Source organism: Parasteatoda tepidariorum, chromosome 10 (genome assembly GCF_043381705.1).
Source record: "Parasteatoda tepidariorum isolate YZ-2023 chromosome 10, CAS_Ptep_4.0, whole genome shotgun sequence".
NCBI classification, from domain to species: domain Eukaryota; kingdom Metazoa; phylum Arthropoda; class Arachnida; order Araneae; family Theridiidae; genus Parasteatoda; species Parasteatoda tepidariorum.
In genome coordinates this window covers 81,428,555-81,442,683 of record NC_092213.1, presented here as the reverse complement: position 1 = coordinate 81,442,683, position 14,129 = coordinate 81,428,555, and the positions used below count along the sequence as shown (strand labels likewise).

Below are 14,129 nucleotides of genomic sequence, written 5' to 3'. Positions count from 1 at the left end.
AAGAGCAATGGCTCTCACTTCCTATTGAACTGATAGACCGCATAATTGAAAGCATCACACATCGCTGTTTGTGCTGTATTGCTTCTAGAGGCAATCATATTCCATATTAAAGGTACTTTTTCTATTGCAAACCGATACTTCCAATTTGTTTATTTTATACATGTGCTAATTTCTATACTACTATTAATGTCTGATAATTTCTTTTTATGTTGTTTAATACCTTACTATGTGTTGTATATTGTGGGTAAGTTTCATAAAATTCCATGTGTAATTTCTTGAGTTATCGCGATTTTTGTGAATTTTCCTTAATTTATGATAACCAGTGTATATTCTAAAAATACTTTTCTCGTTCATCCGAAAGGAAAGAAATACTCCTGATTTTTCTGTTCTCATTTCGGAATCAAAAAAATGTGCCAATGGCTGGCTTGCTTCAACTAGAATTTGAAATTGATAAAATAAAAAAATAAAAATAATAACAACAATTCTGAAATCACAGAAGTTTAAAAGATAACTTGCTTTAGAAATGATGTTTTTTCTTTCATTTTTTTGAAAGAACATCATAATTTTTAAAGAACATGATAAAAAAAATTTATATTCTAATAAAATGACTGTGAGGGGATTTTGTTACAAATTCAGATTACCATGAAATTGGGGGGAGGGGATTCAAATTCCATTTTAAAAATAAGATTTTTCGGGGACCTCAATTCATGACTTTCCATGATTTTTTTTAAAAATAGTTTAAATCATGGCATTTCACGACAAGTCTTGTTTAATACAGAATTTCGTGACTTTCCATAATTTTTCACGACTTTCCAGGTGCCCAGGTACCCTAAATTATTGTCCAAGGTACACTTGGACAATAATTTTGAAGTCAACGGAAGCAATTTCTAAGGACGACCCATCTCCATCAACGACCATTTTACTATGGAATGTAGAGTGGTCGCTACAGAGATGTTTCACTGCATTAAAGATACTACAGAACAATTTTAAAAAAATAATAACTTACTTAACATCAAACAATTGTTCAATTGCATAACATTCAGACGACATACGAGGTAGTTTAGACTTTACAAGAATAAAGCTCAGTATTGGCATAAATTCATCAGCTCCACTAGAGAGAACATATCTTTTGTAATTGCATTTTAAATTATACATCTAACTAATGGATCTACCATCACAAAGTATTTGGACGGTAATGATCATTTTAAAATCCATTTTCATAAATAAACCCTGGAAGTCAAGGCTTCCTTAGTTATTATGTTCTTTAATATTTATATTTAACTTCTATAAAAAAAAAATTTTGTCAAATGAGTGTAAAGGTAATTAATTTTAAAATTTATGAGCTATATTGCCACAGTACTTCCTTTTAGTAAGTTTTTTCCATATGACATATAAGTTTTTTCCATATAAATAACATAATATCTACACTACAAAATTCTCATTGAATTATTTCTTAAACTGTTTCAATTCCTACAATTAGTTCACACTCTCCCTATATTTTCTTCAAAGTTTCAATCATTGAAAAAATACTTTTTATTCATACACTCGAGTTCAAACAATTTTTTTTTAAAACTTGTAGTGAGTGGATGACACTTGATGCTAATACCGTTTTTTTTTTTCAAATATTAATTCATTCATTAAATTTAATGAATTAATTTCAGTTTTATATGGGAGAAAAATTATATTTACTTAAAAAAAAGCAACTAAATTAAAATTTTTCTTTGTTGATCTAAGTAGGAATCGACTTTTAAAATTTTTTTTTTTTACTTGTTAAGAAATGCAAATAATAAAAAGACTTGACGTTTCAGTTGTCGATTGTGCCCTCCAGTGATGTGTTGCACAGTTACCTCAAGAGGTAAATATAGATAGTCCCCCCCCCCAAAAAAAATAAGGTGCGAATAGGCCAGTTACGTCAGTGGATTGACACATTTCATGCTGTGGATCTACAGTACATTATAATGGATAGAGAAAGGCAATGGATAAACTACGAGGGATAATTGTGACGACAAACATAAGATGGTGTTTTGCAAACAACTGAATAGTTTTCTCTTAGCTATTGGCAGGACCGTCTTAATAGCAAGCAGGGCTGTCATACTGTTTAAAATCGAACTTAAAAAAATTTCACATACGTAAAATATAGCATTTTTAACATATGCTAATATTTTTTAACAAACTTAAACACATTTTTATCATCCCAAAAACTTAATGCGCATAAAATAAAGCGTTTTTCAACTATGCATATTTCTTTTAAAAAAATTGAGATGCTAACTGGTTGCATCATCATAGTTGGCCAGACAGACCAATGTGGGCCAATGCCTTCCTCTGAAGATTTCTCCATAACGACTTCCGATTTATCTCCGATCTCCAATTCTTTTCATTAATTGCAAGAAAATCAGACTCCACAGAGTCAGACAAAATTCCCAGTATTTTCCAGGTTTTTCCTATTCTCCATGAGGAGTGGCAATCTTGAAATCTTTTAACAGTTGGAAAACAGCATGATAACTTCAACATCTACAGAAAGAAAGTTTCAATTTCTTTTATAGTTTCAACTCTTAAAAACAATCCCCCTTGTTGCAGTTTTCCCCTTTCTTATTCAATGAGGAAGTATTTTTACACAAACTGACACAAATATGAAATGAATAGTCATTTAAATAATCAAAAGAAGAAAAAAAATTTAAAAAGGAATGTGGAACTATTTAAGGTACAGTTTAACTTATACAATTATTCTTAAAAGCAATGAGGTTAGGCTAACTACTAGAGGATTTTAATTATTAAGGGAAAGTTTCTTCAATAACTATCCACAAAGGCAATCTTATTCTGTTACTGAACAAACCATGTTAATATTTACCAAGTCTTTCAATATAACATTAAAAGCAAAACATTTGTTATATAAATAAGCTGATCAGCGTAAAATGATAAAGAGAGTAGGGAAAAAAATGATTTTAGTAATAATTGCCTTTTTAAAGATAATGTATACATACATTCTTGTTTTTTGATTTGTTCTGCCATGAGAAGGTGAACCACAGATAATTTGAGATACTTGAACTGCAAAGAAAAAACTTTGGAATTAAACAGAAAAATGGTACACATTTAGTTTAAGAATAAAACAATCAAGTAAAAGAAATGATACAGCAGAATGTCCATAACAAAATCTCTCTCTAGAGGACTGATTTACTAATCGGAAAATTAAGTAACATTCAAAATCTGTCCCATTTAACAAAGTTGCGCCCCAAAAATGAATTTTTTTTTTAGATTTTTGTCATTTTTAGACATTTAGCTTTTAATTTTCAACATTTTTGAAGAAAGCAACAACTAATTTTAAAAAAGTCAGCTATAACCGTTTCTCTGAATATCCCGAGTTAACTCGGGTACGTATATATTGCAAATATTAATCATCCCGAGAAAATTTGGGCTTAGCAGAATTTGTCAGTACATTTTGCTTTATCACGTTTTTACTGGGTCGGAAGTAAAAAACATAATCTATTGTGATTGGAAGTTTGCCAAGTTTTATTTGAGAGTTTTGATGTTTAACTGTGGGACTGCATGTGTGTTTTCTGCGATTGTATATAGAATGGTTGCTGAATTTACATAGCAATAAGAGTAAAAAAAAATGGCGTATTCCTTCACTGACGTTTGAAAAGTATCACTTTGTGTTGTCCCTCGTTTTAAGAATTATCATACAAAGACTAATATTTAACTTCTTTCATTTGCCCCAAAATAACTCGGGATAGTTAACTGTTTTTAAATTAAAGGTTTCTTACACATAAAAAAGAATTCAAATTTCAACTTAAAACTTGTGTATTATGTTTTGTTTCAGTTCCTTGTATTTATTAATAAAATAAAAAAATATGTTGATTTTTTGCATTTTTTTTCTTCTTCAAAATAATTGGTAAGGAAAGTGTTAAATAAAAGTAAGTATCAATTGAATTAAAAAGTTGAAATTAGTTGAAACCCTAATAGCAAGAATAACTGAGTTAATCGCAAGATCAACTGAGTTAATCGCAAGATCAACTGAGTTAATCTTCATAAATTTGAAATTAGTTTGCAATCCCAATGCAAATAAATCTTAAATTAATGGATATTGTTTTCAAAGAATGTAATAATTGGGATAATTAATCTAATGTAAGCTTCGTAGTGGGTCAATGAAAAAAAAACACGTATTATGTATTAGTATTAGTGGCACACAACCTTCTTGAGTCAAGGGCCACTTGCACAGGTGTGGCAGCATGCTTACATGCTGATGGCTACTACTTTTATCTAAACATTAGTATTCTAAGCATTAAATTTTTTTATCAATCAAGTAACACATCACATAATACATAAATTAAATTCATTTAAAAATAAATTCTAACAATTAAAAAAAACTGCAACACTCATAGAATAAAAACTAAAAAAAAAAAAAAAAAAAAATAAAAAAAAAAAAAAAAAAAAANAAAAAAAAAAAAAAAAAAAAAAAAAAAAAAAAAAAAAAACATGAATAATTCATTGAGTAACCTAAATTCAAATTAAATATTTTAATTGAAGAAAATTTATAGCACTTAAGCAAACTAAAACTAAAATTTTTTACATCAACGAGTTTTTAGACAATAATTAAAAATTAGTTTAAAGTTTTAAATTAAGAATGAATTTATAAAAAAAATAAAAAAAAACACAAACCTTAGCAGCAATACAAATAATCAAAAGCATTTATTTAAAAAGGTTTTCATTCATTAAAAATGCTTTTTCAAAGCAAGAAACGGGAAAAAGTGTTTTAAGATCTTAAAATAATAAAAAAAATTAAGTCTCTTGATGTATGGACAGTTACAAAATAGTTCAGATTTAGTATTGTCCATAAATTATGTTTGAAAGTATATTCAAATTAATACAATATCACACTGGTTGGATTTCCAAAGAAGTAGCAGAAGTTTGTTATGTTGAAATACAGTTTGATGTATATCTACCCTACCAATTCCGTGATCTTTATGAAAATGATTAATTTTATTTAAGGAAAGATATTAAAAGAGATAATTTGAAACTATTAAAATAGATAAGCCACGAAATAATACATTATTGCAAAAAGGACTGATACAAAATTACACATGCCTTTCATAAAAAAAAATTTTAGGTCTACAATTTTCAACAAAAGCATATAGTTAATAATTACATGATCCACCATTTTAATTAACAGCTTGAAATAATCTATTTGGCAAAACTAATAGAAAGTTGTTTAACACTAAACATACCATACCCGGTCAAATGACCGTTTAAGAACTTTTGCATCAAAAATGCACTCATCATCTTATCGTTTTTGAATATTTGACTTCATGACTTTTTCTTACAATAATATTCAGTAAATATTTTATTACTATTATTTTTTTATATTTTGTTTCCTTTGCATAATACTTGTCGTATACCTATTTCTACCACAACCAGTCATTTGACCAGGAGAACAATTTATTGCTTTATAAGGTTATCGGATCAGAAATTACGATGTAATGCGTGTTCATCGTTAGTTATTTGATCAGTTGCACATTTCAGCAAAGACTATTGCGTAGTTAGTTCAATCAGAATAACTGTGACTTCAAATTTCAAGAAAGTAACCAAAATTTATTTAATATTAAATTAAAATTTGGCATTTTTGCGTCAGAAAAAGTGACAAATTTAAATGTTTGGGTATATTAGTAGTTTTTATTTTATTTTATTTTGATAGCTTTACTTCATTTCTAACTAACCGTTAGTTTTAACCTAGAAAAATGTCGAAACTATCAAGACAGCACAAGTTCTTAGAAGAAATAATATTAATTATGAGAATAATTATAAGAATTATAATTTTCATAAGAATTATATATTCTTAAAATTATTAGAAAAATTATAAGAATTATAAAAATAATAATAATTAGAAGAAATATGTTTGTCGAAAATGTACAATGGAAACACCCTGTGTATGTAAAAAATGCATTGAGCAATGAATTAAAAATTCTTATTCTTTGTGTTTGTAATACATAAGAATTGGCAATATACAATTTTGCTTAATTATAAAAAAAAATTTTATCATATTTCCTTCCTAACATCCATACTTCATACATTCAATCAACAAACATAAAGTTCGGTCATTTGACCGGCTATGGTAGAAATAGGTAAATACTAAGTGTTGGTATCAGAATTGGCAGGGTTTACGACAGAATGGTTTAATCCATGGTTTAAACCGTCTTGCTCAAAACTGTCTTAAACTGTTAATTCAAATTATTTCACAATTAAAAAAAATATTGCGAAAAATTAAAGGTTAATTTTCGGACAAGAAACATAACGAGGACAAGTTTTTGGTTTATTAAAAATGCTTATTATTATTTTTAATATTGCATTATTTTTCCTTATGCAGAAACATAATTTTTCAATATTGAAAGCACACTTATTCATTTTTAGAGGATAAGGTATTCACTTTTGTTGTTCAATGAATTGTAGTGCTTCAAAAGTTATAAATCTTTTCGCATTATATTATTTTCCTTTAATAAGTAAAACTAAATTGTATAAAAAATATCAAATATTTATTGACATATGTAGTTATTATGTGTGCATTGGTTACACCTATAGAATTTTCATCTTTTACAAAGTTCAAGGTTTTGGACACTTTAAGTCAGTTTCAGCCAGTTTAGGACAGTAAAACCCACGAGTCCAAAACCAGTTTAGGATGTCCAAAACCCTAACCCTGGTTGGTATGTTTAGTGCTAAGTATTCCAACTCTCTAAATATAATTCCAACTATCCAAAAAAAAAAAAATCAAAACTCGAAAAAGCTAGTTGCAATTTATTCTATTAACCAATGCAGATAGAAGAAGTTACATATGTGCTAGATAGGATTTATACATATTTTTCCATCACACTGTATATGCAGAAAAGTATATAAAGATAAAAAAAAAAAATGAGTACCACTTAGATAGCATAAAAAAAAACCATTTAACTAACCCAAAATTTTTAATTTCTCCACCAAAGACTCAGTTTCAGGTAAAGATTTTAAAATAGATATACATTGCTCACTAATTCCAAGAACAGTGTTACTTTGAGTAGTAATTCCAAACTCAGATGGTACAGAATTTTGAAACATTCTCATAGCTTCCGCAATTTTGTATTCAGCAATGATATTTTCAATTCTAAAAAAATGAATAAACAAATACCTTTTTAAAGAACAGTTTAAAAAAAAAAAAAGAATTTTGATAGGTTTCGTTATACCAAATACAGTGTGCAAAGCTAAATCTTTCCCCAATAAATAAGTACCTTTTAAGTACTTTTTAAGCACTATATACATTAAGAAAATGCAAAATAATTTTCAAAGACTTCACATGAGCCGCAATGGCTCAGGGGATAGAGCCCTTGCCTTCCAATGAGGCAAACCGGGTTCGAATCTCAGTCGATACGAATTCCGCATGCCGACCACAGTGCTGACGTGAAATATCCTCAGTGACAAATGGATCTTGGGTTAGAGTCCCCTTGCCGTCAGGCTAACCGTGGGAGATTCTCATGGTCCTCCTCTCCATGTAACGCTAATTCGTGTTAGCTACATCAAAAAGTTCTCCGCGAAGGCAAATTTCTCCCAATACTCAATCCAGGAGTTCCCTTGTCTTCTGGATTGGGTTCAAAATTACAAGGCTACGGAGTTGAACATTAGTAGTCGTAAACCCATAAAATTGGGTCGGCTGTTCCACGACGGTTATAAAATAAAATAAAAGACTTCACATAATCACGATAAAATAACTAGTTTCTAACAAAGAACTATTTTACTTGATTATATTAACCGTTATAAAATGATCGAGAAATTCTTCGGTTCAATATCGGAGGGTAGAAAATGAAGCCTGAAATTGAGAATATCTTGCAAAATGCAGCAGAGTTGCACATGAGAGAGCAAGAATCTCACCGAACCCAGCTCAGTAGACACACGTATGGACTCCCAAGTTTTTCATCAAACATGTAAAATGATGGGCGCTTTCCTACGCTATGAATCGCCGGTACGCCGAAATTAATTGCGAAGACGTTGAATAGAACAATATAAAAAGCACGCTTTTGCATAATCCGTGGCGAAAATCGATATGTTAAAGAAAAAAAATCTCATTTTTGAAAAGGGAAAATTAAGCACTTTTCAAAAACACCCAATGAAAAAAGCACCTTTAAGGGCTTTTAAATCATGTAAATTGAAAATAAGCATCTTTAAGCACTTTTTAAACATGCTACTCCCCATGTAATACTTACTTTATAATACATTATTTCAAACTTAACCTTCGATAAAATCAAATTTATTTTTTTTGTAAAAATTTTCAAGGTGTCACCTCTTTAGACGAAGCCAAGTTCCTTGAGTTTTTTTAAGTAAAATTTTTAAAATTTTGCAGATTTTTATGAATCAAAAATTAACATGGCTTTAATTCTGTTTTGAAAATTTCCTCAAATATTTATACCTTATTCAAATATTTGTAGATATTAAGAATATTACACAATACCCAAAAAGTTTTAGTGTAAAATTTTAATTTCACTACATACTTTAAAGTTCAATGACATTAAGAATAAATAAATAAGAATTAGAAATTTAAATTAAAAATGTTTTAATAATTTTACTTAAACTACTAATATTTTCTACGATTTCATATCTAATATGTTTAATATTTAAAGAAATAATGATTTTAATATTTTAAAAAATTGAATTTAAAATTCCAAAACTATGAATAAGTTTTACTAGTTAAAAATATTTATGAAAAATAAATGATTATGTAACTGGTGAAATTGGAACAACATATGATTCTGACATGCAATTTTGCTTTTCAAAAGATAAGAAATAAGAAGACACTATTTGAGTTATCTGTAGTAATAAACTATACATTTTACCAAAGTTTAAAACAAAATTTTACCATGTTTGTCATTACATCAATGTACAGTTTTTTTTATACTTTAACATAAGTAGGCAACAGCTTTAAGGAGAGAAAAAGAACTACATACCTATATAAAACTATTAAATTAGACCAAACAGATTTCAAAATAAATTGTTCTACGAAGCTCAAGCAAATTTCCTCTGAGTCCAAAGGGAGGAGCGATTTGTAAGCCAAATAAAATATGTCAGCAACACAGCTTATCGTGTACATAATTTCTGAAGAAATGGAGACTAAAGCTTTCTGGAGAGTTACTAAATTATGCTTGGCAATGCCAGTTTTTTCCGAATCTTTGCAAAAGACCAATTCATCTGGATAGTCTTCAACATGCAATAAATTTCCTTCACCATTTAAGTCTACACCTGTAAATATATTTAAAAGAAATAAATATTTTAATTTTTAAAAGAAATATAACTACTAGTTACAGTATTCTCTCAATATCTCAAACTTTTGTGAGGAGAAAGTTCCAAAGTTTGGACCCCTTAATGTTAATCTTACTTTTTGCGTTTTTCGCGAAATCTCATGAGTTTTTTAAACAAATTGAAAACTTTTTGCACAGAATTATAAAATTAATAATAAAATTTAAAATTAATAATAAAATTAAAAACATAAAATTTATAATTAATGAAAAAAAAACCTGAATAATTTTCGAACAGGTGATTGGAACTTCACATATGCCTTAATCTTAAAGGTTTAAAGGGCTAATTTGCTAATTAATTAGGAACACAATATTTTAAATTACAAAATTAGACATAAAAACGTATTTTCCGCGTATAAGTTAATCATCAAATTTTAAAATAGTTATTTCTTGAAACAACGATTTCTTAAGAACTATATAACCCATTTCATTCAAATTTTTTAATTTCTCATGTAAAATAACATTCTTTAAAATGATGCAAAAATTTTTATATTTTACAATTCAAAGTTTTTTCAACCACTATTAAATGAAATAAATGATAGATAATTATTTTAAATTAGTTTTTGATTGGAATTATCTTTGTTCAAACAAATTTTATAATAGAGTACAAAAATGTTCTTGATTCACTTAAGAAGATCTTGAGACATGGCAAAAATGCACTAAAAGTAAAATGAACATTAAGCGGCCCAACCCCTCTTTTGTCCAAACAATTAGACCCATATTTTCTAGAATTTGGCAACTCTCACAGTTTTAGGGTCAGAAAGCAGAACCCCTGAAAAAACACAAGTTCATCTAAAGAAAGAATAATTTTGTTTCAGACTTTGTAACTTAAAGTTTCGTCTGCTTCAAATTATTAGCATATAGGTGGTGTTTTCAGTATAAACAACAAAGTAAACATAAAAATGTAATGTAATAATAATGTAATGTGTAATATAATGTAATATATGAAAATATAAATGTAAACAACAACAAACTTGAGCTCTTGACTTGCTCTTCTTCCGGTTAGAAAGTACACAACTGCTTACTATGACTTATTCTGCGAGGCAATATTTTCAAACAGATAATTTTGTTTTTAATAAAAGAAACAAATAAATACAATTTCTCATCTCAAATCTGCTGTATATCATAAGATATTAATGATATGAACTAATTCTGGTGAGTTTGAAGTAAAAATTTATTTTAGTTATTTAAAGATACATTGTTAAACATGGTGATATGATTGCGAGATTTTGAAAGAGCTAGCTTTTTCGGCAGCTCCGATTTGGCCTCTTTTTACATGTTTATTACAGTTTGTTCTTGATGCAAGACATGAACCATCATACTTTACTGTTAGCACAGTGTTCAAGCAGCGAGATTAAGTTCATTCTACAAATTATCATCTAGTTATAAATTTTGAAGTTGGTACATTGTTAACAAGGTATTTTTCATATGGATTTTTTTTTTTTTTTCAAATGACAATTCTTACGTCTTGAAATGAAAGTTCTTCGTATGACGAGTCTTATAACGATTCTTCTTTTAAACACAAATAATAAATCAGTTACCATGTATACAACAACAATTTTAATCAAGAGAGTATCAAAACAGAATAATCACATTGTGAGCTAAAAGGCTTCAAAACACACCAAAAACAGTAACCAGGAAGTATAGGCAGTCAAGAGCTTGCAGCGCACTCTGGTGTAGAAAACACCATCGATTTAAAGTTAGACCCATGAACCATTAAGATCTAGGTTATACAGCCAAATCTTTCAACAAAAAATAAGCATCTTTTAAGTACTTTTTAAGCACTCAAAAATATTTTTAAGCACTATATACATTAACAAAATTCAAAATAATTTTCAAAGATAAAATAACTAGTTTCTGACAACAAATTCTTTTCTTGATTATATAAGCCGTTATAAAATGATCGAGATATTTTTTGGTTCGATATCAGAGGGTGGAAAATGAAGTCTGAATTTCAGAATATCTTGCAAAATGCAACAGAGTTACACATGAGAAGGCAATAATCCAGGGTTCGCCAAGTGGGCCCACTTTGAAAAAACCCGCTCGGGTTTTGTTAGGTGAGCCCACCTTGAAAAAACCCCACTAAGAACAATAAGTGGGTTTTTTGAACAAAAAATTATTTTTTTTACTAACACTTATTGATAAACATTTAGTTTAATATAATTCATTGTGAAGTATAAATTCGTCAAATACAGTTGCATGATTTATATGATTAAGTTTTTAATATTTGTAAAGTAAAAGAAACTCTAATCTATAATTTCATAATACTATTGAAAACTTTAAGTGGGTTTTTTCAAAAAGTAATATTTTAATGAAATTACATCAGATAGAAATTCAAAAAATATAGTCTGTAAAGATAAATTTTTCAAATATAGTTGCATGCTATATATGATTAATAAACAGGTTTATAATAAAGGAAGATGGAGACATCATTTTCCACCCATTATAGCACTAAACAGGTTTTTTCATGGAATATTTTTAATAAAAAAAATATTATAACACAGTAAATAATTTAAGATGCAGGCATAAATTTTAAAAATACAGTTGCATTGTTATACATGATATACAAATTTAAGCAGAAAACAAATTTTTATAGATATAAAGAGACACTGAAATCTTATAACTTTTTAGTATAATTGCTCTTTTTTCTTGCTTAAACTTAAACTTTAATCAGACTAAGATAGAACTTAAAATTAACTTCATTAAATATGAATAGTTTTTTTTTACTCAATTGCTACCAATGGATATCATTTTTAATTCACAAAAGCATTTTTAATAAAAATATTTTTTTAAGCATAAAAATATCTATTGTATAAGTAAAAGGACTGTCACTGACACACCCCTAAAAAGAAAAGTAACAAAATAAGGCAAAACAAAAATAGTATGAAAATATTTCTAGAAAGGGGGTTCCCCCATGCTTTACTTAAATCAAATTTGGTCATGTCTAGGCAGTTAAAGTATAGTTTTGGTTTTGATGCTGACATAGTGGTCTGCTTACAGTCCAAATCAAATATCTGATATTAGTGAGTCTTCTTTCATAGTGAATTTGAATATAGTTTAGGATTGTTTTTAAAGCTTTTTATTTTTAAAAAATGCCGAAAGCAATAGGAAGCGGAAGAAAATCTGCATGTGAATGGAATGAGACAATAAAAATTGATGGATATACAAAATGTCAATGCAAACATTGTAAATCATTTTTGAGCTGTAAAATTGAAAGAATCAAAGCTCATTTGCTAAAATGTGCAGCTAGAAAAACTAAGCAAAGAGAAAATGATAAATCCAACCAATCTGAAATTGCTTTAATGCAAGATTCCGTAACAAGTAGTGAAATTTCTTCAATAACTAGCTCAGTACCAAGCACTTCTTCTTGCAATACCTACCAAAGTAATATTTCTGATTTTCTTTGCCGAACAACAGCTGTGCAAAAGAAAGAACTGGAAAAAGCTGTATCAACTTTTCTTTATGCAGGAAATATACCTTTCAATGTTGCTGAACTTGATTATTTTAAGCAAATGATTGAAAAATTAAGGCCAGGCTATAAACCACCATCTGCTAAAGATATTAGAGGAAATCTTTTCAATGAGGCTGCAATGGAAGTCGATCAACAACTTATAGAAATGGTCCAAAACTGTAGTTTAACACTAGCATTTGACGGTTGGTCTAGTGTGAAAAATGATCCTACTCAAGCAGTTACCATTCATACAGGAACTAGCAGCCATCTTTTGAAAGTATATGATGCAGGCTCGGTAAAGAAGACATCTCATCAATGTGCATCAGTTGTGGAAGCTGCTATTAAAAAATGTCAAGAGAAATTAAACAGCACAGTATGTAGTAACCGATAATGAAAATAAAATGGGGAAGATGTGGGAAATTTTAAAAGAAACACATCCAAAACTTATAACCTATGGATGTTCTCACCCATCTTTTAAATTTGGTTGAAAAAGAAGTATCTCCTAATACTGTTATTGGACACATCGTGGAAGTTAACAAATATTATAGAAATGTGCATCAAGTACATGGATGGGCAAATGAAAAAAACTGCTTAATGCCCCAGTTACCAAATGATACTAGGTGGAGTTCACATTGTGACTGCGTAAAAACTTTTGTCAATAATTACCATAAATATCGTGAGATTGCTCTTGAACATCAGAATGAGTTCAATAAAAATGCATCAAAAATATTAAATAATGTTAGACTTTACCATGAAGATTTTAATTTGGAAACGCAGTTTCAATAGTCTCTGAAGCTTTAAATAAGCTTCAATCAGAAAATACCTCAATTTCAGAAGCTGTTGAAATATGGATAAACTTAATATCGTGTGAGGAATTAGAACCTCATAAGCATCATTTTGTTAAAAGATTTCATCAGGGTGATCAGCCACCTCATTTATTAGCTTATATTATGGATCCCAAAACGAGAGGACAACTTCTAAATCATGATCAAGAACAATTAGCAGAAGACTGGCTTTCTAAGCATCACCCAGAATTTCTGCCAGGTGTTATGGCATTCAAAATTTCTGATCCTGAGTACTTTCCAAAATCAATGATGTATTCAACAGTTTTCATCTCAAAAATGGTGGAAAATTATGGCAAAAAAAAAGTGGAAAAAAATTCCAAGCTTCCACAAAATTTCTGCAAATGCTTTTTTTCTTTACACTCAGCACCAGCATCCTCTGCCTCCATCGAAAGGCACTTTTCAACCTTCAGTTTGGTGTGGAGTAAACTACGAAACAGATTAGGAATAGATAAAGCTACAAAACTCGTGAAAGTGTATCACCATCTAAGAGAGAAATGTAGACACTTTGAATCTGCCTGTCTCAATAGG

The 14,129-nt window shown here is 28.8% G+C and overlaps 1 protein-coding gene across 4 annotated transcripts in view; it reads right to left on the bottom strand.

Moving 5' to 3' along the window:
* Positions 1-14,129, bottom strand: part of LOC107456677 (VPS9 domain-containing protein 1) — a 48,864-nt gene that overhangs the window by 9,825 nt on the left and 24,910 nt on the right. For all 4 annotated transcript variants that reach the window (XM_043055432.2, XM_071187061.1, XM_043055433.2 and 1 more), the window contains 4 exons: positions 8,958-9,249; positions 6,942-7,126; positions 2,982-3,045; positions 1,007-1,111 (listed from right to left, as the gene is read on the bottom strand). In XM_043055432.2, coding sequence (XP_042911366.1) covers positions 1,007-1,111; positions 2,982-3,045; positions 6,942-7,126; positions 8,958-9,249 — 646 coding nt within the window. The remainder of the gene's footprint in view (positions 1-1,006; positions 1,112-2,981; positions 3,046-6,941; positions 7,127-8,957; positions 9,250-14,129) is intronic.